Below are 27,802 nucleotides of genomic sequence, written 5' to 3' on the forward strand. Positions count from 1 at the left end.
GCGGTTCTAAGCGGATTACAAGTTAGAAGACTGGACATTTCCAGTAGCATTGCAGTACATGTAATCAAGAAGGTATCCAGTTACAATTATTAGTCTGGACTTTTCCAGGAGAAATTGATAGCAGGTAGTAGATAGTGATAGGTTGTTTAGACGAATAGAGATAATACTGTCCGGGTGTTGCTGGTGGAGGTGATGGAGGTGGTCATGAGAGCATTTTCTAGTACTTTTGTGAGGTTATGATGATGGGAAGTGTTTTTTGAAGAGATGAGTTTTGATTTCTTTTCGGAATACTTTAATGTCTATTGATTTGGTCAGTAGATTGGTGATGGTAGTATCGATCTTTGCTGCCTGTGTCGCTAAAAGGCTGTCGTATAGTTTCTTTCGTCGTGTTCCTTTGAGAGGGGGGTGAATGAATAGGCTCTGAGTTCTCCTTAGTCTGTGTGAGAGGTTACGGTGTAGTCTGTTGTTTAGGTAACTGGGGGCTGTTCCATGTATTACTTTGTATAGTAGACAGTAGAATTTGAACTGGGATCTTGCTTTTATTGGTAGCCAGTGTGAGTCTAGGTATGCTTTGGTGATGTGGTCATATTTGCCGAGTGAGTATATGATTCTGAGGGCTGTGTTCTGAACTGTCTGTAATTGTTTTATCATGTAGTTTGGGCATGACAGGTATAGGCTGTTACAGTAATCTACAATACTTAGTACTAGGGATTGTACTAATATCTTGTATTGATCTTTGTTGAAGAATTTTCTTATTTTTCTTAGGTTACGTATTGTGAAGAAAGCTCTTTGGATGATTTTGTGGATTTGAGACTGCATTGTGCAATTTCTGTCTAGTTGTATTCCCAGGATCTTGAGTGTACTTTGCATTGGGTCATAATGCCTCATTCCACCAATGCCAAGCTCCGTCCTCATCTGCACAAGCCTCAAACACTTTAAAATTATAAGTAGCAACATTCTAGAGCTCAGATTATGATGTCATAATGCCTCATTCCACCAATGCCAAGCTCCGTCCTCATCTGCACAAGCCTCAAACACTTTAAAATCATAAGTAGCAACATTCTAGAGCTCAGATTATGATGTCGTAATGCCTCATTCCACCAATGCCTAAGCTCCATCCTCATCTGCACAAGTCTCAAACACTTTAAGATCATAAGGGTTCAAGGCTTGTGCGGTTAAGGCAGAGCTTACAGGAAATGGGGCAAGGACAAAACTTGCAGAGACAGGACAGGGAAATTGAGTTCCTGCGGGAACATGGAAAAATTTGTCCCTGTGTCATTCTCTGCCTGTGACTCTGGCTATGTCACTTAACCCTCCATGGCTATAGGTGCAAAATAAATACCTGCAGATAATATGGAAACTGCTTTGATTTGTAACTACAGAAAGGTGGTATATTGAGCCCCCCCCCCCCTTTCCCCTTTCCTAAGTGTAATATATCGCCTGTCCATAACACTGCGCAGGAAGTTGTTTTATAGTATTGAACCCAAGTTTTGCGCATTCAACATGAGAAATGTTTGTGCTGATGTTATGGACTGTGGAAATTTAAACAAGTCATGAAAATTGAAGTGTCAATTAAAAAGAAACCAAACGGATTTCTATCCATCAGTGGTCAATAAAGATTGGAAAGAAATGAACAAATACCCAATGGATTGTTGTGCTGATGATCGTTGGAGCCGCTTCTTTCATAGAAAATATCTCCAAGACTAACCTGGTACGTAAGCTCTTATGCCCAGATTTAGCTAAAGGCAATTGCCTCTGGCTCCAAAGTTTGCTGGGCACCAGAGCGTTTCTACTGTTGCCATGCCTTGATCCGGGCCTAGGGCAGCTGTACTTTAGATCCTTTTACAGCAACTAGCAGTTCTTGGGGGTTAACTCTTCAGCACTTGCATGCTGACAGGCCCTGCAATGCTCTGCCTCTTGCATGGGCTTCTGCGATGACAGAAAGGCTGTCCTGGAGTAGGGGGCGGGGCAAGAGTGCTGGAAGTCCCTGTGCTGGTGTCAGGTCAAAAGTGCGCTGGGACAAAGGCGCGCGCAGACAACTGAGCACAGCGCGGAGGCGCATGCCGCAGAAAATTACTGTTTTTAGGGCTCCGACGGGGGGGGCGTGGGAGATCGCGCCGCATTGTGGGGGCATTGTGGGGGGTTTTGGGGGGTTGTAACCCCCCACATTTTACTGAAAACTTCACTTTTTCCCTGTTTTTAGGGAAAAAGTTAAGTTTACAGTAAAATGTGGAGGGTTACAACTCCCCAAACCCCCCACAACACCGGCGCGATCTCTATTAAGTAAACTGGGGGGGCTCCCCAATAAAAACCTCCATCGGAGCCCCTAAAAACTGTAATTTTCTTCGGCACGCACCTCCGTCTTGCGCTCAGTTGTCGGCGCGTGCCTTTGTCTTTCGCGGGGTTGTCTATGAACCCTGGGCTGGTGTTAAAATGTGCCATAACACCAGGCAAAAAGTTGAGAGGGGGCCTCCTGTAGCATGGAGGCCCAGGGCAATTGCTCTGTATGCACTTCTTTAACACTGGTCCTATTGGCCCTTGAGCTGATTATTACTTTAATGCTGAAAAGAGGTCTGAAAATACACTTAGGTGGTGCTTGTGGTCTAGGTACTTGGGAGCTGGGTTGGCCACTGTTGGAAACAGGATACTGGGTTTGATGGCTCTTTAGTCTTTTCCAGTATAGCAGCTCTTATGTTATGTGAGCAAAGTATAGGACAGTCAAGCATCTCTAAGAGATCCCATGTGCCTATCCCACGCTTTCATGAATTCAGATACTGTCTCCACCACTTCTGTAAAAAAAGTATTTCCTTAGATTACTCCTGAGCCTATCACCTCTTAACTTCATCCTATTCCCTCTCATTCTAGAGCAGGGGTGCCCACACTTTTTTGACTAGCGAGCTACTTTTAAAATGACCAAGTCAAAATGATCTACCAACAATAAAATAAAAAAAAACACAACGCACACTGTACGCATAGAATTGTTAATTATCATCCTATTCCGGGGGTTTTTCAAAGAGGTCAAAGCAGATGACTCTATGCACTGTCACCTCAGTAACAACCATACAAAAATAGACAAATGCCCATCCCCCTCCCTTTTTACTAAACCACAATAGCATTTTTTAGCGCAGGGAGCTGCGCTGAATGCCCAGCGCTGCTCTCGACGCTCATAGGCTCCCTGCGCTAAAAACCACTATTGCGGTTTAGTAAAAGGGGACCATATTGTAAAATATAGACAGCAGATATAAATTCAGACACATTTTGATCACTAAATTTAAAATGAAATCATTTCTCCTACCTTGTCTGGTGATTTCATGAGTCTCTGGTTGCACTTTCTTCTTCTGACTGTGCATCCAATCTTTCTTTCAGCCTGTATGCTTCCTCTCCTCCAAACCTCATTCCCTCCCCCAACTTTTTCTTCCTCTTTCCCTGCCCTTTCTTTCTTTCTCTCTTCATGCCCCCTTTTCTTTTTTCCTGTTTCTCTTCTTTCCTTCTGTCTCCCTGCCTGCGCCCCTTTCTTTCTTTCTTTCTCCCTGCTCTTCCCCAAGCCACTGCCGCTGCCATCGGGGAACAGGACCCAAATGCCACCAATGGATAACAGGCCCCAAAGCCGACGCCAATGCTGCCCCATGCTCTCTCTGCTTCGGGCCGATCAATCTTCCTCTCCCCGACGTCAATTCTGCCGTCGGAGAGGATGTTCCGCCCAGCCAGGCAGCGATTGGCTGGCCCGAACTTCTCCGACGGCAGAATTGACGTCGGGGAGAGGAAGATTGATCGGCCAGATAGATCGCCAAGGCAAAGGGAGTCCTGGATGATCGACTCGGTTCACGGAAGTTTCGCCCCCCACATTTCGCCCCCAGCAATTCGCCCCTCACATTTCGCCCCCCACATTTCGCCCCCAGGTATGTTTTGCCCCCGGAACTTTCGCCCCCACACATTTCGCCCCCCGGATGTTTTGCCCCCACACATTTCGCCCCCGCACATTTCGCCCCCGCACATTTCGCCCCTGCCAACGAGTGGAGATTGGAGAGCAATGCCATACATGAATGCCATACACACACAATCATTTCCTGCATGCACATGAATGTTACCCAGAATAAGTAGTCTGAATTTGCATAGGGCATCTAGGCAGGGATTGAGATGTCCTGATTAGCATGTGCACAATCCCCTGTGTAGTTTACAAAAGGCTCACTGAGCACAGAACCTTTTGTAATATATGGGGATGTCCAAAATATGCCTCCAAGTTACAGCACATCAGTGGGAACAGCCATTTTAGTTGTAAATGCACTCAACAAGCATTCAAATGTTTTTGAATGTGTAGGAACTGTTTCCACATGCTGAAGTTAAGGAGCCATTTTTTAAAAAAAATTACATTTCAAGTGGTTTTAAATACCAAAGCGGTAAGCACAGTTTTATCCTCAATAACTGGTATAAATGTCAGGGTCACAGAAGTATTTAGCCTGCTTTAAAAGCATTTATCCTAAAATTTAAGCCTGACTTTGAATGAATGCACCTATTGCCAGTATAAAATTGCCGTCGGAAAGACTGCCTGAACTTTGTTGGTTGGGCTGAGAACTTTTCAGCGGCCCCTCATATTAAACGGCTGTCTTGTTTATTTAAGTAGAGAAATTTTGTGTAATGTGGGTAGTTTTGAGAGAACTATCCACTATTCTATAAGGTTTGGACAATTTCCTGGAGGAAAAATCATAACAACTGGCAAAAAAAATACCTACTTAATCATTTTACCTTTTTTTTATTTTATTTTATTTTTTCATCATTACACATAATCCAACGCTCAGGGGCGAAATGTGCGGGGGCGAAATGTGTGGGGGCAAAACATCCGGTGGGCGAAATGTGTAGGGGCGAAATGTGTGGGGGCAAAACATCCGGGGGGCGAAATGTGTAGGGGCGAAATGTGAGGGGCGAATTGCTGGGGGCGAAATGCTGGGGGCGAACCTTCCGGATCCCATCGACTCACTTTGCCTTGGCGAGCTACCGGTCGATTGCGATCGACCTATTGGGCACCCCTGTTCTAGAGCTTCCTTTCAAATGAAACAGACTCGACTCTTGCGTATTTATGCCATGTAGATATTTTAAAATCTCTATCATATCTCCCCTCTCTCGCTTTTCTTATAAAGTTTACTTATTGACGAAGACCATGTACCATTTTGGTAGCCTTCTTCTGGACCAGCTCCATCCTTTTTTTATCTTTTTGAAGGTGTCGTCTCCAGAATTGCACACACTATTCTAAATGAGGTCTCACCAGAGTCTTATACCTCCTTTTTCCTACTAGCCATACCTCTCCCAATGCACCCTAGCATCCTTCTAGCTTTCACTGTCATCTTTTCAACCTGTTTGGCCACCTTGAGATCATCACATACAATCACACCCAAGTCTCGCTCTTCCGTCGTGCATATAAGTTCTTCACCCCCTAAACTGCATTTCTTAGCATTACATTTTAGCTGTCAAATTTCAAACCATTCTTCAGGCTTCACTAGGTCTTTCTTCATGTTATTCACATTATTGCAGATTTTGGTATCATCCGCAAAGAGGCAAATCTTACCTGACAGCCCTTCAGCAATATCGTTTATAAAAATGTTAAAAAGAACAGGCCCAAGAACAGAACCTTGAGGCACACCACTGGTAACATCCCTTTCCACCGAGCAATCTCCATTGACCACTACCCTCTGTAGTCTTCCACTTTACCAGTTCCTGACCTAGCCCGTCACTTTGGGGCCTATCCCAAGGGTATTCAGTTTATTTATTAGACGTCTGTGTGGAACACTGCCAAAGGCTTCGCTAAAATCCAAATACACTACGTCTAGCGCACTCCCTCTACCCAATTCTCTGATCACCCAGTCAAAGAAATTGATCGGATTTGTCTGACAAGACCTACCTCTAGTGAATCCATGTTGCCTCTGGTCCTGTAATCCACCAGATTCCAGAAGTTTAACCGTTATGACATCACAATCTCAGCTCTGGGAAGTTGCTACTCTTTGGGTTTCTTCCAGGCACTTGGGACCTGGGTTGGCCATTGTTGGAAACAAGAGGCTGGGCTTGATGGACCTTCAGTCTGCCCCGGTACAGCAGTTATTTTGTTCTTATGGCCTTGCTCGTCGTGTAACCTAAGAGAGGGACTAACATTCGGAATGTTTTTACCTAAATAACTTGTTAGATTAATAATAGCATTAATACCGCCTACTTTGTTGATTCTTTCTTTAATGAACTGCTGGCTAGCTACGCCCAGGGCTGTCCCAAGAGGTAAGCATGAAGGCTAACCAAGTGATATATCAAGTCAGGGAGGAGAGAGCAGAGCATTAAGCCATTCTCTTCCGTCTGTGAGCATACAGCACCCCCAGGGTTGGTGCAAATATTAGACAGACTAGGTCATTGCCAGGGCACCAAAGAGCAGCAGTAGTCAAAGCAAAGCCATAGGTCCAGCCAGCAATATTTTAGACCTCTTTAAATATAAAGCACTAAAGCATCAACTGAAGAAAGTCTTAGAACATTTATTAAATATTCAGGCTAGCAGACCTCAGAAGTACCCTACTGTATGTCTATTATCTTCAAAGAATGAAACAATAGGCACTATTAATGTAAATTTCGAATGAAGACTATACTCATATACCAATATAGAACCAGCAAGAAGTTATCTTACAGTTTTGCCAGACTTCATTCTGTCTAATTCAGCAGTACTTACAAGTCCTCAACGGGCCACCACATACTCAAACATTTCATTGTATGTGGCTTTATGCTCCAAATCCTCATCGGACCCGATAAACAATCTTATAAATCTTTCTGCCAGATCGCAGGGGGATGTGCCTGATCGTGGGGGGGGCCTTCGAGGGGAGCAATGCCAGTTCTCGGGGGGGGGGGGGGGGGGGGGGGGGGAAACGCATCAAAGTGAGTTTCTATTATTTCCTATGGGGAAACTCGCTTTGATAAACAAGTATTTTGGATTACGAGCATGCTCCTGGAACGGATTATGCTCGTAATCCAAGGTACCACTGTATTGTCATTTATAGTTAAAGAGACATATGATCAAGAAACTGTTTCATTTTACTTTTGTGATTATGATAAACATACCGAGGGCCTCAAAATAGGACCTGGCGGACCATGAGTTTGAGACCACTGCTATAGGCTAAAGCTCTTTACACCTGCATTGTGATGTCATAGAACTTTATGATTATAGAAACATAGTTAAATATATCAACAGGTACAATCGTATTTAATCACAAAAAACTTCAATTCAGCACGTATTGTAAATGATGTTAGGTAGAAGGGATTCATTCATACCAAAACGGACAGAAAAAAACTGTTGACAAAATCATAAAACGCAACGGAGAAAAATAAACCTCAATTGAGAGCAGCCGGGACTACACAAGTACCCTAAGCCGCTCTCATCATCACAGGTTTATAAAAAAAACTCCATACAATTATAAATAACTTTCATACATCAAAGTATTAGATTTTTTTTCAAATTTTCAATCTTTTATCTTTTTCTTCAGTATTTTTGATATGATTCAAAATATCACTTATTAGATCTGTCCAAAATACAACGGAGAATTTATTCCCAAACACCTACAATGTGGCAATCAGCTCAGCTATAAGCATGTAAACTTCGTTAAGCTGCGTGACTTTTGAGAAACCGAAATATCAAATATCACTCATCTGGAGATGTGAAACTTCCTAGTCCCGACAGAAAAGACTTTCTGTTTCGCCTGAAAACGGCTACTTCAGGGGATCCATATTCTTCGGAATACTCCACGCTTCTTAGCAAGACAAAATTAAAGCTGGCTCCTCACAAAATGGACGAAGGACTGCGAGACGCGCCCGGCTCGTTCAAAAAGATGAAGGAGCAGGGCGTCATGACGTCAACAGTCTTTTTCTGTCCGTTTTGGTATGAATGAATCCCTTCTACCTAACATCATATAGAAACATAGTAACATGATGGTAGATAAAAGGCCAAATGGCTCATCCAGAGCATCCACTATCTCCTCTCCCTATTGGCTAAGGCTCTTAACATTTGCATCTCCTCTTCCTATAGGCCAGTGGTCTCATACTCAAACCCTTTGCAGGGCCACATTTTGGATTTGTAGGTACTTGGAGGGCCTCAGAAAAAATAGTTAATGTCTTATTAAAGAAATGACATGAGGTAAAACTCTTTATAGTTTATAAATCTTTCCTCTTGGCTAAGTCTTAATAATAATATTGTCATTTATAGTTAAAGAGACATATGATCAAGAAACTGTTTCATTTTACTTTTGTGATTATGATAAACATACCGAGGGCCTCAAAATAGTACCTGACTGACTGCATGTGGCCCCCGGGCCGTGAGTTTGAGACCCTGGTTTAAAAGGACCTCTGTAAAATATGTTTCACCTGCCAAAGCTCTGAACGATTTTTGCAGGCGCTCACATCATGTCCAATAACGTTAACTCTTGAAAGAATCATCCTAACACATAGAGCATTTCTGCCATATGGAAACCCAAAACTGAAATGTAATTCACAGCACAAACTCTCATAATCGACAGGAAGGAAGTCTTATCATCAGAGGCCTGCTTTACAGTGATTTAAAATGCTTTCCCTGTTTTTTTTTTTTGTCTTTAGCACATCAGGTCCACCTATTTGGCCGGGGAGTACCTTCTTCAAGAAAAATGGCGCCCTCCTGCAAGGTAGGATGTTCATCTGCTCTTTGTGAAGACCAGAGCTCTCTACTTCACTCCTTCCTTGCAACTCCTCATAAAGCGTTTTTAAGTGGCTCTGTATATTACAGTATCTTCCTCGTCATTTCTTTCGTATGCAATGTTTTAGGGTGTTCTTGGCTTTTTCTGCTGGCAAGGGATCAGGCCTGAAGCCATTTTTGTTGTGTTGATTGTAGAATTATATTGAAGTGATTTGAGCATTGGGGACTTAGCTTAGGGTTCCTTTTACTAAGCTGCGTTAGGGCATTAACGTGCAGAATAGTGCGCACGCTCGATCTTAGTTCTAGCCACGTAGCGCGGGTTTAGCGCGCGCTAAAAACGCTAATGCAGCTTAGTAAAAAGGAGCCCTTAGTTTTCTGTTTTCATTAGCAATGATGTTTTTTCAAGGACTCAATATCTAACTTGTATTTTGACAACTGGTTTATTGTGCTTGGAACTTGTAATGGGGCAGAGTTGGATTTGTCCCCCTAAGGCAGGGGTGTCCAATGTCGGTCCTCGAGGGCCGCAGTCCAGTCGGGTTTTCAGGATTTCCCCAATGAATATGCATGAGTTCTATTTGCATGCACTGTTTTCAATGCATATTCATTGGGGAAATACTGAAAACCCGACTGGATTGCGGCCCTCGAGGACCGACATTGGACACCCCTGCCCTAAGGAGTTGGTTTTTTTTATATATACTTTTCAAAGAGAAGGGATGCATATATTTTCTGCTTAAAATTTGTCATAGGTGTGAACTACCTGGGGACTTTGTTCCTGTTTTGCGTATGGATACTTTTTAGTAATTTTTGAAAATTCCACATGGTTTTCTTTCTTCTGCCCCCCTTCCCACGCATCGGCTTTATTAGGATATGAAGTTGATCCAGGATGATGTAAATAAACATATGGAATCTGAGGATTATGAAACAGATTTTGTTGCTGGAGTTACTTTTCTTTGGTTTCACGTCAAAAAATGAAAAAAAATAAAAATATGCTGTTTAAATATGCCGTGGCAATTGTAGATTAGAGAAAGATTTGCCTGAGAGACTGATGGTTTGGATGACCCTTCTTTAGAAGCTGGTGTTTATCCCACTGAGTTAAGAAAGATTGTTTTGACTCCTTTGCTGAAAAATGATGGTCTTTAAGATAAAAAGCATGAGAATTATCATCCTGTAGCAAATATCCCCATCTTGGCCAAGACAGTCGACTCAAACTGTGATATTCTTGACTTAAAGATGGGAGATTGATACCTACATGACATAAAATGTACATGAGGCGAGTCTCAATTAAAAGGAAACTCTGGAATGAGGGGACATAGGATGAAGGTGAAAGGGGATAGATTCAGAAGTAACCGGAGAGAATACTTGTTTGCAGAAAGGGTGGTAAATGCTTGGAACAGCCTCCCGGTGGAGGTGGTGGATTGGATTGTACATGACTAGTAAGCGGTTTACAATGCTAATACATTTGAAATTGGGTACATCAAACTACCCTCTCTGTCTCAATTGGGCTCACAATCTAGCTAAAGTAGTCAAGGGGACCCCACCGCCCAAAAACAAACGAACATCACTTGTATAACAAGATAAGTCGAAAGGAGCAAGGAAGAAGAGACACCCCAGGGTAACAAAGAACCAGAAGGAAAGACTGAAGTAATTTGGTTATATTGTAGGGAAGTATAAAAGAAGAAGATAAAATATAACAATATTTAAATCTAACTATATAAGTTTCAATACCAAGACAGAATACAAAGAGTGTATCTGAATTTAAGAAGGCTTGGAACGAGTACATTGGATCTCTATGGGAGATCCAGATGGTCTTTATCTACTTTCGTTTTTCTATGTTTCTATGAGGCAGGTGTATATCACGCCAAACCACAGTTCTGTGTCAGGTTGCGACTATTGTGGATGGATATAATAAATGCTTATTTTACATGATACGTTTGGCTTTTTGTGCTTTGGAAAGTCTGTTGTTCCATCCCACTTCCTGCTTATCTTCTATGATGGAAGAGCTATGGATAATGACCACAGGGTTCTCACCTTCTTTGAATCTGTATATGAGTCCTTTATGACTATTAATATTTCATATTTCTGCTATGCTGATGATATTGTTTGCTCTTTCCCTTAAGGACCACTCTTAGACAAACTTATAATTTAATTATATTACAGGTCTTGGGTTATATCCAAAGTGGATGTTGAGAAGCTCTGACACTAAGGGGGGATGTTATCAAGTTTATTAAAAATTTGTTATTCTGCCTTTTCAAAATTACAAAGCGGCTTTACAATAAAGAGTAAAAAAACAAGGTAATACTGACAAGTTAAAATTAAAGGCTAATTAACATCCCATAAAGACAGGTACAAAAGCACACGAACCAATTGACATGAAAGGGAAAAGGTAGAACTACAAGAAGTTGAAAGAAAAGGACATTTAAGGAAAAAACAAGAGGTAATGGTTACAAAAAAATTTCCTTTAAGATGGTCAAGTTGCACCCCAGTTACTAGTAACTAGGTCTCATTGCATAAAGTGGGATTTCTGGTAAAATAACCTTTCTTAATGGTGGCCCACATTGATAACTCCCTCCTCGCCTAAATCTATTTAAAAAAAAGCCTTATGGGTAGAGGGTAGGAACACTAAATCCCCAGGAACGTCCTAATGCATTAGGCTCAATACCACAAAGAGGCTAAAATTTGGGGTGGTTGTACTGAATTTAAGATTCATCAGGGAACTCCATTTGCAGTGTTATTGAAGAAAGTATTTTTAAGTTGAAATTGGTAAAACATATTAGGCATTTATAATCCAGTCAACTATATTGTTGCAAATTGATTACGAATGTCCGACTTATGTCAGACTCGTAGTTACGAACGGGGGTCCTGCTTCTCCCTTCCGAGTTCCAATGTGCCTCTCTTCCTCCCTTCTGTGTCCCAATGGTACACCTCTCTCTCCTTCCTTCTTTCCTTCCATTCTGTGTCCTAAATTCGTGCCTCCCTTCCACGGGTGTTTACCTTTTCTGGCCGGCTCCCTCCTCCCTTCCAGCTGCACTTGTTTCTCTGCACAGACTGCAGACAGCAGCTCTTACACACTGACCTGGAAGCCTTTCCTCTTAACATCAGCTGGGGGCAGCGTGTAGGAAACGCTGCTCGCGGCTTTGTGAAGAGATCAAGATCTGAGTTGCATACATATTCAGCTTAAGAACGGTTTTAAGAATGGAACTCGTTTTTGACCTGGGGACTTCCTGTATTGTAATATAATCCTTCTGGTGCTTCCAGATAGACAGCTGAGAAGATGGCAAGTGATGCAGAATGTTTCAACCAAATTGATAATGGGGGGTGGGTTAGGATGGAGAGAGAGACTCCTTTTTTTTTTGGGGGGGGGGATGGCTTTGCATTGGTTCCCAGTGAAAGCTAGAATACAATTTAAATGCCATCTGTTTGTATTTAAAATATTATATGGAATGGCCCCAGACTGAGCGCTGAAGCTCCTATTTATATGCCTTGGTAACAATTACATTTGTGAGATGAGATTCAACTAAAAATCCCCACGTTGAAAGAACCTGAACTGTGATACTCGGTACACTGACAAATCTGCTCAGGACAATTGAGCTAGGACAAATGCGTACACGACAATTGTGGCCCGTAAGTGGAAAGCCCTGATTTGCTGACACTCCTCAGGCCCCGGTTCGTAAGTGGAAGGCCTTGATTTGCTGACACTCCTCAGGCCCCGTCCCTTGGGAGGGGCTTGAGACGCCTAAGACGGGGCTTTAGGAGTGTCAGCAAATCAGGGCCTTCGTGTTAGGATAAGGTTTATATCATGATTAGGGTTCCCATAATCATGATATAAACCTTACCCTAACACTAGATAGCAAGCAAATTTTTAAAGTGTAGTGATGGTGGGGGTTTCCCCCCTCACCCCCTCAAAAAGCCAAAATAGTATCCACCACCGCATTTGTCCATGCGTGCAATTGTCCTGTGCTCATTTGATGGGTCACTGTGATACTCATTGAAAAAAACCAAACTATGGTGGGACAAGGATCTGTGGAATGGATTACCCATGTCAATAAGGGGACTGTCTGTATATAAGGCATTTAGAAAGGTGCTAAAAACATGGTTGGGTTATTCAAAATATATTACTGTGTCAGACATGATTGTCTAAATGGTATGAATTCAGTAATATCTATAAATCTAAATTAAAAATTTTACTGAGGACTGTTGGGTGATAATCTTGATGTATGTACTGTAAACCGGTGGGTATATGGGATCCGAAACTAGGATTGTATTCGAACTGATTGATGACATTTGGATGTTGCTTTTCATTTCTGTTGTGTTTTTTTAGAGGGTTTTTTGTGTTTTTTTTAACCAATGAATGTTATGCTTTATGTAATCCATTGAACTATTCTATGTTAAACAGAAACAAATACTCGTATTAAGCTGCGTGACCCCAATTTTGGTCTCCTCAATCGAGAATCGGCCAAGTAATAAAAGTGATCCTAGTTAGCCAGGCAGCATCCAACAAGCGAGAATGATTCCAACCCAAACGAGCTCGTCTAGCTAGGATTGCGTGTTGCATGTTTTGCTGAGGTTGGTAGGAGTTTGAATTTTGTTTGGGTTCTGACGGGCTGCAAAAGGCAGTTTCCCAAATCCTAATTATACATTTTGTGAGAAGCAATTGTTATAAAGAATTATAGACTGTGCCATTTGAGGGAATTAAGACTGAAATTATCCTGTTCCTTTAAGATGGTTTGTGTATTAGCCGGCCCACCTTTGTAATGACTTTGAACAAACAGAACTGATGGAGAAATTAAAGTGATTGAGGTACTTTTTTTGGGGGGGAGGGGGGTTGTTGTTTTTTTTTTTTTAATTTCACTTGGATCCAAAATGGACTATTGATGTTTAACGACCTAGGAATATCTCTCCAAAGGTACCTTTTATATGAGTTCTCCAAATCCTAGGAATGAATAACCACAAAAATATTGGTCAACAGCATTTTTGTTCCCTCATAAAGCGTCTAGTAAGATAGTGCAAGACTGTGTATTTAGGACTCTCCAAGTGCAACAGGAGCAGTGATCTCAAAAAGCACGTGGGGAAACAGAACTGCTTTTGATGTGAATGGGAGCAGCCTTTTGAAATCGGTGGCCCCGCATCTAACTTTGCCCAAATCATCCCTTCTCTCCATTATAACTGAAAGCTATCTGTACCCCAGGAAGTGACATCAGAGGGAAGGGTGAGGCTGTTGCAAATAGCAGATAAGAGATGCTCTTTGTGGCCAGTAAAGATTTGAAGAGGTAGAGGGGAGGAGAGCCACAGGGAAGGGTGCATGGGAAGGGGGGGGTTGATTCACAGCACAGGGAAGGGGGCATATGGTGCGACAAAGTCTGACGCTTCAACCCCAGGTGGAAACTTCCGCTGCTGGGACCACCTTATACTTGCTGCAGAGAGCCTTTTGTTCTTGGTAATGGAAACATTGCTGGTTGAAACCAGTGCAATTCCTTTATTATTTGTAAGGTGCTTTTTGACAAACACTGGACAAGGGGCGGGTCAGTTTTAAAAGCCAAAGTTGTTAGTATCTGATATATGCATAGAATTACAGGCTTGGGACCCCTGCACATGTGTAAGTTTCTAGACTGATCGTCAGTGTGCTGGGGATGAGGTTGTGTCTTCATATTTTATCAATATGTTCTATAATCACAGTGTCTTATTGATTCTTAATTAAATATAGTGAATATCTCAGAACCAACACCCGTGACTGGTGAATTCACCGAACTGGGGTTAATTGGGGGACCATCATTGAAATTCACTGTCCCCTCACCATCCTGCTTGATATTATTGAAAGTTTCAAAATATGGTTACTTATCTGCAAATCGGATGGTTAAATCTTGATATAATTTCCCAGCGGTGAAGAAATAAAGTTGTGTTAATAATGTGTTAAAACCCACTGTGGTAACTCCTCCAAACATTATCCATGTCCCCCCGACTCGAATTTCGATGGATATCGTCTTCAGGGAAGGACTCTTATATCGGCTCCCTGTTGTGGCTTAGGGCTGAAATCTCAGCAACAGTAAGTGTTCGAGGCTTGTGAAGGTGAGGACAGAGCTTGCAGGGATGGGATGGGGACAGGGGACAACCCGTGTCATTCTCTAATTAAGGCACACAGCCTCTAGCGAGAAAAAAGCTCCACCTTCAGTAAATATACAACAGTATTTTAATATGTTATAAAAAAGAACAGGCATACAGAACCTCCCTAAAGGAGCCAGTGCATGAAAGCATATAGTCCTGGAGAGTTGGTGACGTTGGGAATTCAAGTTGATTGCGCTCAGTCCACTGCAGATTTTCTTTGCGTACAGAGTCTGTGCATGGATCTGTTCTGGATTCCTTTATGGGGTGTCAGGTCAAAAGCGCACCGGGACAAAGGCGCGCCCAGACAATTGAGCGCAGCGTGGAGGCGCGCGCCGCTCAAAATTACTGTTTTTAGGGCTCCGACGGGGGTGGCATGGGGGGAACTCCCCCACTTTACTTAATAGACATCACGCCGCGTTGTGGGGGCATTGTGGGGGGTTTGGGGGGGTTGTAACCCCCCCACATTTTACTGAAAACTTCACTTTTTCCCTGTTTTTAGGGAAAAAGTTAAGTTTACAGTAAAATGTGGAGGGTTACAACCCCCCCAAACCCCCCATAACGCCGGCGCGATGTCTATTAAGTAAAGTGGGGGGGTTCCCCAACAAAACACCCCCGTCGGAGCCCCTAAAAACTGTAATTTTTTCGGCGCGCGCCTCCGTCTTGCGCTCAGTTGTCGGCGCACGCCTTTGTCTTTCGCGCCGTTGTCTATGAACCCCTTTATGGAGCTATTAGTAGGCCTGTTTGAATTGTTTGATTATCAAATTGCTTTTGCGGATATGTGCCTAGAAGTCTGGCCTACCAATGCAGTGATTGCACTTTTACAGTTTGGCCTCCATTCTGGTATATGATGCCGATTAAAAAGCAGCCTAAGCGCCGTTCTATAAATGGCCTTCAGAGTCGGGTGCCATTTATGCCAAGATCTGCGCCCAGTGTTGGGCACGAGCATTTCCATCAACTAAAGCCCAGTGTAAATCCTTGCTTGTAAATTTGGTGTGGAACCTAGCCCACACTTTCCTTCCTTTCCAGGCCAGTATTTTAAACATTTCCATGCATGATGTCGCATAAATGTGAGCGCCTGGCTTATAGAATTGCCCTTCCCGTGTTTTGCTGCTCTTTGCCATTTGTTTGCTGAAAAGGTGTGCCCAGCAACTCGTCCTGTCTGTGCTTAGATGCATCCCAAACCTAATCTACAGTAAATCCCTCCAGCACTGTATTAGCCTCTTACTTCCTTGGATGCCTTTGCTTGTTGCACAAGAGCCTGGCTGTGCATCGCTTCTCAAATACTGAAGGAATCTCCTGCTAACCAAACAGGGTAAAGTTTACCTCAGCAGTTTGGTTTCCCTGACGACTCAGAGGCGTGTCCGAGAATTACAGGGCAGGTCGCGCTGCAATTCAGAGCTTAGGTGTGTGCACGGTTGGCCCAAGTCATAAAACAGATCTTCGCGTAAAAAAAATTGCTGACAAAATGGCTTTGAAACCAAAGAAAAACAGCTTTAGAAAGGACCGTAATAATTGTTGCCTTATTTCTGAGCTCTGTGCTGCATTCAGCAGCTTCGTCTCTTTTACCTTAATTTGCATTTTGGTCAGGAACGTAAGCAACAATTAATATAATTAACGCAAAATAAACATTCTTCCCTTTTCCTGCCCCATTGCTGCCAAAGGCAGATGTGCTGAAGGATTTTCCCTATTTTGTGTCTGTGGAAAAACAGCATTAGTACATGTGGTCTAGTGGGTGAAAGCAATTTGTTACATCTAAAGTATTTCTAATGCCATCCCACCCGCTTCTAGTGACAAAAATCTAGCATGATGTAAAGAGTACCCGTTGGGGAGAAGGCACTTCCCTAGTCTGTTTTAATTTTTGTACATAAGAACATAAGACTAGCTTTCCTGGGTCAGACCAATGGTCCATCAAGCCCAGTAGCCCGTTCTCAAGGTGACCAATCCAGGTCACTACTACCTGGTCAAAACCCAAGGAGTATCAGCATTCCATACAGAATCCCAAAGAATAGCAAGATTCCGGAATCCCAAAGAGTTAACAAAAGATTCCAGAACCCCAAGGAGCAGCAACATTCCATTCTACCGATCCAGGTCAAGCAGTGGCTTCCTCCATGTCTTTCTCAATAACAGACTATGGATTTTTCCTCCAGGAACTTGTCCTAACCTTTCTTAAAACCAGCTACGCTATCCACTCTTACCACATCCTCTGGCAACGCATTCCAGAGCCTATATTGTTTTCCTCACTGACCCTTGTAACTACTTGAACCCTGTCAAGTTACTCTATCGATAAATCCAGATATCTTATACTTGTATTTCTATACCACAACATGTAATTTACTTAAATCGTTGTAATGTAATTCTCTCGGTAATGTCCTGATCTCTTTTAACTGTAATCCGCTTAGAACCGCAAGGCACAGGCGGAATAAAAATCCCTAATGTAATGTAATAATGTTAACTATTCTCTGAGTGAAAAAAATTTCCTCCTATTGGTTTTAAGAGTATTCCCCTGCAGTTTCATTGAGTGTCTCCTAGGCCTTGTAATTTTTGACGGAGTGAAAAATCGGTCCACTTGTACCCGTCCTACTCCACTCAGGATTTTGTAGACTTCAATCCTATCTCCCCTCAGCCGTCTCTTTTCCAAGCTGAAGAGTCCTAACCGTTTTAGTCTTTCCTCATACGAGAGGAGTTCCATCCCCTCTACCATCTTGGTCGCTCTTCTTTGAACCTTTTCTAGCGCCACTATATCTTTCTTGAGATAAGAAGACCAGAATTGAATGCAGAACTCCAGATGAGGTCGCACCATGGAGCGATACAGGGACATTATAACATTCTTAGTCTTGTTAACCATCCCTTTTTTTAATAACAGAAGAGGACTTTTTCCTTCCGAATCCACTCTATTATTTTTAGCCAGTCTGTTGGTGTTAAGTGTTTAAGTTGGAATGGACTTGATACGAGTATAACTAGGCTTTATGGTTGCATTTGCTCTTGTCTCTCTGTTCTCTCTGTCAATATTCTCATTCTGGCAGTAGTGCTGGAGAGCAATCCGGCTGAAGGAGCAGCTGGAGAAGGACTCCAGGGAGTGACAAGGTATCATAAGAGGGCCGGTGTTGGCACGGTACCATACATGGTCCAGTGGGGCGAGAGACTAACAAAGAAAATTAACAAGTAAATGAAATTCCAATTCATTCATTCATCACAGCTCTTCATAACTTTTCCACTGTGCATTTAAAGTGCAGACTAGGGAAATAACTTCACAGCTTATTCTGTCCTGATACTTCCACTTAATTATTGCCACTAGCAGGCATTACTGCTCTAATGAGCTACTTCTGTTAAGATCATAAAGGTATTTAAGTTGAAAAGCCCCCTGCAAAAACATAATGCTTGAGGCTAGTTTAGAAGCATCTACTCGTAGATGTTTACATTTCATATACATCCAAACAATGATTTTAGAAGGCTGCTACAGTAGACTCTGTGATCCGGCACCCATGGGGATTGGTAAATGCCAGATAAATGTAGTTTCTGGTTGTTTGAGAGTTACTATCGTTTCCCTTCCTACCTCACCTTTCTGTTCTGAGTCACACACTTCCTCTCTCTATTGTCCCCCCCCCCCCCACCCCCAACCTGTAAGTCCAGCATCGGTTTTTCCTACCCTCCTTTCTGGTCTGGGTCACTTTCTCTCCCTCCCCCACTTATGGGTCCAGCATACTTCCCCTGCCCTTCACCCTGCAGATCCAGCATCCATGTCCCTTCCTCCCCCCCCCCCCCACACACACACTTTTTGGTCCATCCCCCCTCCCCGCACCCCTTCCCCCTGGGCTTGGCTTAACGTACAAGTAGAGCCGATATCTCTTACCTGCGGCTCTCCCGAAACAGCAACAGCAGTCTGTCAACAGAGGCACGGTGTAAACAGGCAGCTTGCAGCCAGTCCTGGTAGGGCCTTTCCTCGGCCGAGTCAGAAGTGTCCAGATGCAATGGCAGACTCCGTTCAGAACAGTGAAGAGATTCCAAAAGGTTAACCTGCAAAAACTTCCTTGTTTAGAAGTAAGTAAGTGCCTTCTGTAAGGTCCCAACTGTAAGAGAACTCATTCTGAGCTCCACTTCTTGGTACTGAGCACTGTCAAGTACTTCAGTAGACAATTATTCTGTTCTTAAGACATTCACTGAGGAAGCTAACAGTAATGGCAACATTTTTTGAATTTGACTCAAAGTAATTTCAAGTACTGAGGAGTTTAAAGGAGCACATGGCTCCATTTTCTCTGGGTCATTCAAACTGAGGTCCTCTCTATGTAACATAACTATTCATTGGCCCAAACACTGGAGCTGCAGGGTCTGCAAGGGATAGACCCGGTCTTCCTTTAGCATTTGCTACAAGGTAAGAAATACAATGGAGCACAGCAATCAATCTGTCACCATTTTTTACTTCACCCTGATCTCTAGTGGTAGTCTTGTGGTACTACCACTAGAGGTCAGGCTGGTGGGGAAGAGGAGTCTGTCATGATGGGGGGGGGACTTTTTTTAAAACAATTCTTGCTATAGCCAGGAACCTGATGTATCAGAGTGATGATCCATCTAGCCCAGTATCCTGCTTCCAACAGTGGCAGAATCTTAATACTGTAGTAGCAAGTCTCTATGCTATCGATCCCAGGGCAAGCAGACTATAGACCTTTCCTCCAGGAACATGTCTATAAACTTTTTTTTAAAACCCAGATACACTAACCACTGTTACCACATCCTTTGACAATCAGCTCCAGAGCTTAACTATTTGTTGAGTGAAAAAATATTTCCTCCTACTCATTTTAAAAGTATTATTATGTAACGTCATTGAGTGCCCCTTGTCCTTGGTACTTTTTGAAAGAGTAAAAAATCATATATGGAGTTACACTATGCCATTTAGAAACACCTTCCACCCCAAATCATCTTTGCTGCAGCATTTTGATAGGGTAATTGATAATCAAATAAGTCAATCACTATCAGAATAATAAAATGTTGACAAAACCACTGCTTGAAGTACACTTAGTTAATATGTCTAAATTGATGCAATAGTCCATAAACTTTATTAGAAAATTCACTTGAGTTTCTATCATTAAATAAGAATCCAAATAAACATTTAGAAACTTAGGCCCCCTTTTATCAAGCTTCATTAGGGTTTTTATTGCCTGCTGCTGCAGTAAAAGCTCTGACGCTCATAGAATTCCTGTACACGTCGGAGGAGAGAATGACACGGGGACAAATTTTCCCCGTCCCTGCGGGAACTCATTTTCCCATCGCATCCCCACGAGTTCTTTTCCTGTCCCTGCCCCATTTCTGCAAGCTCCATCCTCACTTGCACAAGCCTCAAACACTTTAAAATCCTAAGTAGCAACATTCTAGAGCTCAGATTGTGATGTCATAATGCCTCATTCCACCAGTGCCTAAGCTCCGTCCTCATCTGCACAAGCCTCGAACACTTTAAAATCATAAGTAGCAACATTCTAGAGCTCAGATTGTGATGTCATAATGCCTCATTCCACCAATGCCTAAGCTCCATCCTCATCTGCATAAGCCTCAAACACTTTGAAATCATAAGTAGCAACATTCTAGAGCTCAGATTGTGATGTCATAATGCCTCATTCCACCAATGCCTAAGCTCCGTCCTCATCTGCATAAGCCTCAAACACTTTGAAATCATAAGTAGCAACATTCTAGAGCTCAGATTGTGATGTCATAATGCCTCATTCCACCAATGCCTAAGCTCCGTCCTCATCTGCATAAGCCTCAAACACTTTGAAATCATAAGTAGCAACATTCTAGAGCTCAGATTGTGATGTCATAATGCCTCATTCCACCAATGCCTAAGCTCCATCCTCATCTGCATAAGCCTCAAACACTTTGAAATCATAAGTAGCAACATTCTAGAGCTCAGATTGTGATGTCATAATGCCTCATTCCACCAATGCCTAAGCTCCGTCCTCATCTGCATAAGCCTCAAACACTTTGAAATCATAAGTAGCAACATTCTAGAGCTCAGATTGTGATGTCATAATGCCTCATTCCACCAATGCCTAAGCTCCGTCCTCATCTGCATAAGCCTCAAACACTTTGAAATCATAAGTAGCAACATTCTAGAGCTCAGATTGTGATGTCATAATGCCTCATTCCACCAATGCCTAAGCTCCATCCTCATCTGCATAAGCCTCAAACACTTTGAAATCATAAGTAGCAACATTCTAGAGCTCAGATTGTGATGTCATAATGCCTCATTCCACCAATGCCTAAGCTCCGTCCTCATCTGCATAAGCCTCAAACACTTTGAAATCATAAGTAGCAACATTCTAGAGCTCAGATTGTGATGTCATAATGCCTCATTCCACCAATGCCTAAGCTCCGTCCTCATCTGCATAAGCCTCAAACACTTTGAAATCATAAGTAGCAACATTCTAGAGCTCAGATTGTGATGTCATAATGCCTCATTCCACCAATGCCTAAGCTCCGTCCTCATCTGCATAAGCCTCAAACACTTTGAAATCATAAGTAGCAACATTCTAGAGCTCAGATTGTGATGTCATAATGCCTCATTCCACCAATGCCTAAGCTCCGTCCTCATCTGCATAAGCCTCAAACACTTTGAAATCATAAGTAGCAACATTCTAGAGCTCAGATTGTGATGTCATAATGCCTCATTCCACCAATGCCTAAGCTCCATCCTCATCTGCATAAGCCTCAAACACTTTGAAATCATAAGTAGCAACATTCTAGAGCTCAGATTGTGATGTCATAATGCCTCATTCCACCAATGCCTAAGCTCCATCCTCATCTGCATAAGCCTCAAACACTTTGAAATCATAAGTAGCAACATTCTAGAGCTCAGATTGTGATGTCATAATGCCTCATTCCACCAATGCCTAAGCTCCGTCCTCATCTGCATAAGCCTCAAACACTTTGAAATCATAAGTGTTCAAGGTTTGTGCAGATCAGAGCAGAGCTTCCAGGAATGGGTACAGGGGCAGTGACAAAACTCATGGGGACAGGATGGGGAAATTGAGTTCCTGCATAGACGGGGACAAATTTGTCCCTGTGTCATTTTCTGCTCTGCCACTCATAGAAATTCTATGAGCGTCAGAGCTTTTACTGCAGCGGCCGGCAATAATAACCCCTAACGCGGCTTGATAAAAGGGAGCCTTAGTCTCCCAACACAAAAGTATTAGTATATCTCCAATGGTTGGGCTTAGTATCCTTTATCTTATCTCCAAGCCATAAAATATTTGTCTTCTCAGGTTTTAATTTCAGACCTTTCAAACACATCCTTGAATACGGGGAAACACCCTGTCCTTATGTCAAGGAAAAATATCACAGTATATGCGCAGTTTAAAATTTGATATCCATAAAGAATTTGTCACAAAGATTGAAAATATGCATTAAATAATAATTATGAGAGTGGTGATCTCATGGGATATTTCTGGGCCAGAAACCCAATTTGGCCAATCAGTTGAGGGCAAGCTGGGATGGTTAAGATGGACTGGAGTGAACTTTGACGGAGACTCCAGCAGATAGAACCTAAGCACACTATCGGGCAGAGCTCTTGGCTTCTGGCCCTGAAATATCTAAGAAAAAGGACCATTTATATTAAACTAGTGTTTAAGCCTGTTACATTAACGGGTGCTAGAGTAGATCCCTTCCTATGTCCTTAGTGCCCCTCCTATGTCCTTAGTGCCCTCAGTGCCCCTTCCTATGTCCTTAGTGCCTCCTTCCCATGTCCTTAGTACCCCTTCCTATGTCCTTAGTGCCCTTTCCCATATCCTTAGTACCCCTTCCTATGTCCTTAGTGCCTCCTTCCCATGTCCTTAGTACCCCTTCCTACGTCCTTAGTGCTCCTTCCCATGTCCTTAGTACCCCTTCCTATGTCCTTAGTGGCCCCAGTGCCTCCTTCCCATGTCCTTATTGCCCCCAGTGCCTCCATCCTGTGTCCTTAGTGCCCCATTGTCTCCGTCCTGTGTCCTTAGTGCCCCCAGTGCCTCCTTCCCATGTCCTTAGTGCCCCCAGTGCCTCTGTCCTGTGTCCTTAGTGCCCTCAGTGCCTCCTATGTCCTTAGTACCCTCAGTGCTTCCTTCCTATGTCCCCCTCACTGCCTTCCAGACTTTGTCCCACCCCCACCTTCCAAAGCCTGCCTGCCTCCCTCCCACCCCCCTGTGCAGTATAACCCTTGAGCAGCATGTTTCCACCCCACCCCCCTCGCCACTACCGCCGCTGTGCAGCCAACCCCACTGACCCTCCCACCGTGAGATGACCGACAAACCTCCCGGCTCCAGCAGCGTCCGCAGCACTCTAAACACGCTGCTTCGCGGCCTTCTACTGCCCTGATTTCCTCTGCTGCGTCCCTGATGACATCATCAGAGACAGAGACGTGGCAGAGGAAATCATGGCAGTAGAAGGCCGCGAAGCAGCGTGTTTAGAGTGCTGCGGACGCTGCTGGAGCCGGGAGGTTTGTGGTCGTCTCGCGGTGGGAGGGTCAACGGGGGTTCGGGTACGCCGGGGAGGTGACGACGACGAACTGCCTTACACAAAAACATAACCCTAAGCGCGCATGCGCACTCCTACCTGCCAGGGACCTACTGATCACGGAACACGCAAGTAGGAGTGCGCATGCGCGCCTAGGGTTGTATTATTATATATGGAGCGTGTATGGTGACTTGCTCTCCCTTACTCATGACCATTAGCATTGCTTTGGACACCGGTTTTTGGGTCGGCTAGTTGCAATCATTTACCTGTGCTTAATGCACTATTCATGCGATAGAAAAATCATCCTTCGAGACGGTGACAGGTCAAAAACGCGCAAGACAATTGCGCGCAGACAAAATAGCGCAGACAAATAAGCGCAAAGACAATTGCGCGCAAGACAATTCAGCGCAGTGACAACTCAGCGCAAGACAATTGAGCGCAGCGACAACTCAGCGCAAGACAACTCAGCGCAAGACAACTCAGCGCAAGACAACTCAGCGCAAGACAACTGAGCGCGCCACTAGAGGCCGCTTGACCATCGGAGGACACGCGCACGTACAGCACGTGAACACGTCATCACGTCAACGTGTGTTATGTATGATTCCCTTGACTCTTTGCGTTTTCAACATAAATCACGTGAATGCATTTTCGTTACCATGGTTACGTTATCTCATGATATATATTCTCAGAACAGCATTTAAATACAAGTCACGTGAATGCATTTTCGTTACTATGGTTACGTTTCTACATTATATATGTCCTCCTTCCTTTCCCGCCTTCCTTTCGCTGCCTGACCGTGTCCGTTATAGGTAAAGATCTGGTTTTGCTGGTACTTGATCTATAACGAATATTTGTCTTGCGCGGATTTTTCTCGCCTCTGGTGAGAGCGAACGTCCACATTTCTTCATTTACAGGTATGTTTATATTTACGCTTCACGCGCAAGAAAAGGGAGGGTATGATCATAAAACTCAGCGCAATTGATTATCAAGTTTATATAGGGTATGTTGATATTTACATTTTCAGTTCTTGTCTTGCGCTCAGTTGCTCGCGCTCAGTTGTCTTGCGCTCAGTTGTCTTGCGCTCAGTTGTTTTGAGCTCAGTTGCTCACGCTCAGTTGTCTTGCGCTCAGTTGTCTTGCGCTCAGTTGTCTTGCGCTCAGTTGTTTTGAGCTCAGTTGCTCGCGCTCACTTGTCTTGCGCTCAGTTGTCTTGCGCTCAGTTTCTCGCGCTCATTTGTCTTGCGCTCAGTTGTCTTGCGCTCAGTTGTCTCGCTCGTGCACATTTGTGAAAATAATTTGCGCTCAATTGTCTTGCGCTCAATTGTCTTGCGCTCAATTGTCTTGCGCTCAATTGTCTTCACGCTCAGTTGTCTTGCGCTCAGTTGTCTTGCGCTCGATTGTCTGCGCGATTTTGTCCGCGCGCGATTGTCTTGCGCGAAATTGTCTTGCGCGCAATTGTCTATGAACCCTTCGAGACTCTTGACAACGGAATTGATTCCGAAACACTGTCAGTGTCGAGTCTGCGAGCCTTCGCAGTGCTACTGCCAATAAAGCGTACTTTGAACTGTGGCTGAATTATTGACATCTTACACTCACGACTCCTCCGTTGTGCTTGTGTGGTTGGGCAGACTGGACGGACCATTCGGGTCTTTATCTGCCATCATTTACTACGTTACTGTGACTCCACAATGCAGCCACCACATTTCTAAGATCATCAATTGTTCAAACAACCTTCAAACCAGTGCAGGACTTTGCCTCTTCCTCCCTTTTCACTCAGCTCAATCAGAAATATGCCATGATTGACCAGATCAGATGGAGCTGTTAAATCCAGCTGCATTACAAAACACTGCTGACAGTTATCGAGTTGTGCTCTTAATCCCCTTAGGAGAACAGTTAGTGAGGTTTCAGTGCTGTAAAGACTCTTAAACCTAGATTGAGTTTCATCCTGAATGCAATCTCTTTGCAAAACTCTTGCCATTGGTCTATAACTTCCTGTTTAGTCCCAAAAAGAAACTCCTAGAGTCTCCATCATATAACGCTTCAACATATCCCTAGGAGTCACAGACGCAATCCTAGGAATCAGTCGAAGATTATTATTACGAGAAAAGTTCTCTAGAGACTCCAGTTTTCTGCTTAGATTTAGATTATCTTTTACTAATGTTTCACTAAACTGCTTAGAAACTTTTAATTCTCGTTGTACATTCAGAATAGAATTCTTTTGAATCATCCATTTCAACCCTCAAATTCTTAATATCAGTTTCTTGAGCTGCAAGTTTGCCTTCTCGCTGTAAAAGCTGAGGCTTTATAGACTTGGCCAAATCAGCCACGAGATCCTAGATAGAGTCCAGAGTTTCAAGTTTATTATTAGGATTTGATATACCGCTTATCAAGGTTATCTAAGCGGTTTTTACAATCAGGTACTCAAGCATTTTCCCTCTCTGTCCCGGTGGGCTCATAATCTATCTAACGTACCTGGGGCTATGGAGTTACCTCCCTGGGATTTTCTATAATGTAGGAAACATTATCAACTTGAGAATTCTCACCAGTTGAAAGCTGTTCTTGGCAGTCTCTTTCCTGGATTCGGTTTGCCCCAGAAGTTGTCAAGTCCTCAGTTTCTCCCAGGCTTTCTAGGAAATGCAGGGAGGCCGTCTCCATGCTCCCCTCCATGTTCTTCCTGGCCTCCGAGGGGAGGTGCATGCCATCCACCGGTACCTCCTCTGCTCGTGAGGAGCTATTAATCTGAGGAGGTGGGGGAGGTGTCCTCGCATCGGGGCTCAATGTTGTCTCCAAGCCCAAGGAAATCGCCTCAGTATCGCCCCTCCGAGGCGTCTCCAGCAGGGAAACCGAAGCTGCCGGGATATCCTGCATTCGGCGCAGGAGCTCTTCGATGTTGCTGAAAGAGGGTATGCCAGACCTCCGCGAGGCTCCAGCGGGCACTGCGGCCTCTCTTCTTCGGGACTGTCTGCCAAGTCTCTTCCCTGAAGAAGCCCTTTCTGGAAACGTCAATCGCTCCTCCTAAACTTACTTGCTCCACTTCATCACTGACGCTGAAACCGTGGATTGAAGACAAAGTTTTATTTTATTTTTCTTTCCAGCTTATGATTTATCTTTCATCTTATCTATTGTTTTGCCTTTTGTCTTTGTTTTGTTCTATTTCTATCATTTAAATTTCTCCAGAATTCTACTGTTCAACGGCTCCCCCTTCTGCTTCTATTCCTTTCTCTCCTCTCTTCTACCTTCCAAAGTATTTAGATCAATGCTGTCTTGTTAAAATGTTTATTTTATTTTTATTTTTCCTCTAACTCTACTTTTCACTTCTCTATTACCCTCCAGGTACTTTAGTTAGATTGTGAGCCTTCGGGACAGTAAGGGAATTTTTCAAGTACCTTTCTTATTTCTAATCTTAATGTATATTTTCTGTAAACCGCTTAGAACCTAACGGATGTAGCGGTATATAAGAAATAAATTACAAATAAATTACATTACATTACATTACATAATTCAGAAAAAAACTTCCCCTGGAAGGGTTTTCAATATTTTTTAAGCGAGCTCTCACGGCGTGTAGCTCAGCTTAACGGAGCATCAGCCATCTTGGATCCTCTCAGTTTGCATCTAAAAAACATAGTAAATGATGGCAGATAAAGACCTGAATGGTCCATCCAGTCTACCCAACCATACATAGAAGTTACCCAGGAACCTGCCTCCCAAAGGAAGTATGGTAGCGTGGGTGAGAGTCGAGCATTGAACCTTCATAGAATAGCTAGACCAAACGTGGAATAAAAATAAAAATTCTTTATTTCTTAAACCAAAATATACTGAAGTCTGTTTACTGCACAGACAGGTTGTCTTGTCCATAGTCCTCCCAGAGTTGGCCTTTGTCCAACTTCAAATGCAGGATGCAGCAGGTTAAAAGAAGTTTTTCTCCAACCCAGGTTTAACCCTAGCCCAACCACATAGGTTCAAACTCTCCAGGAAAGAGATTTCCTACCTTGGCAGTCCTCTATCCTCATATTAATAGTGGAGGTATATGCAGAGGGCAATTCTCATCTTTGGACACTGCAGCTTTTCCTGGGAACCTCCTGGAGAACCCTTCCTTCCTGTCCTGGGCCTTTCTGTTCCTCTAGAGCAGTGGTTCTTAACCTTGTTGGAGGTACTGAACCCCACCAGTTTCATATGCGTGTTCACCGAACCCTTCTTTATTGGAAAAATAAAATATGATTTTTACAAATTCAAAACATAGGTATACAGTGAGGGAAAAAATAATATCAATTTTGAAAACAAAAAGTTCTCCTATATTTCGAATAATAATAACATAATAATGAAATTTACTGCAAATCAGTGTGACTTTTGCTGTTGCCTCTCAGAGGGATTAAAATATTAAGATAGGTATCACACGACGTACCATCACAACAGTTACAATTCGACTACTGTGCGCATCAAATCCCCTGCAGCACAGATAGGCCAAGCGATGTTGCGTGATCACCTGCAGCCAATTATGGACAAGCGGGGCGTATCATCACGAATCATAAGCGCTTCGGTCACGTTCAAT

General features: G+C 43.3%; 1 protein-coding gene across 7 annotated transcripts in view; it reads left to right on the forward strand.

Moving 5' to 3' along the window:
• FOXN3 (forkhead box N3) overlaps positions 1-27,802 on the forward strand; it is a 617,803-nt gene that overhangs the window by 444,975 nt on the left and 145,026 nt on the right. For all 7 annotated transcript variants that reach the window (XM_033953055.1, XM_033953054.1, XM_033953056.1 and 4 more), the window contains one exon: positions 8,608-8,672. In XM_033953055.1, coding sequence (XP_033808946.1) covers positions 8,608-8,672 — 65 coding nt within the window. The remainder of the gene's footprint in view (positions 1-8,607; positions 8,673-27,802) is intronic.

This window comes from Geotrypetes seraphini, chromosome 7 (assembly GCF_902459505.1).
Source record: "Geotrypetes seraphini chromosome 7, aGeoSer1.1, whole genome shotgun sequence".
NCBI classification, from domain to species: domain Eukaryota; kingdom Metazoa; phylum Chordata; class Amphibia; order Gymnophiona; family Dermophiidae; genus Geotrypetes; species Geotrypetes seraphini.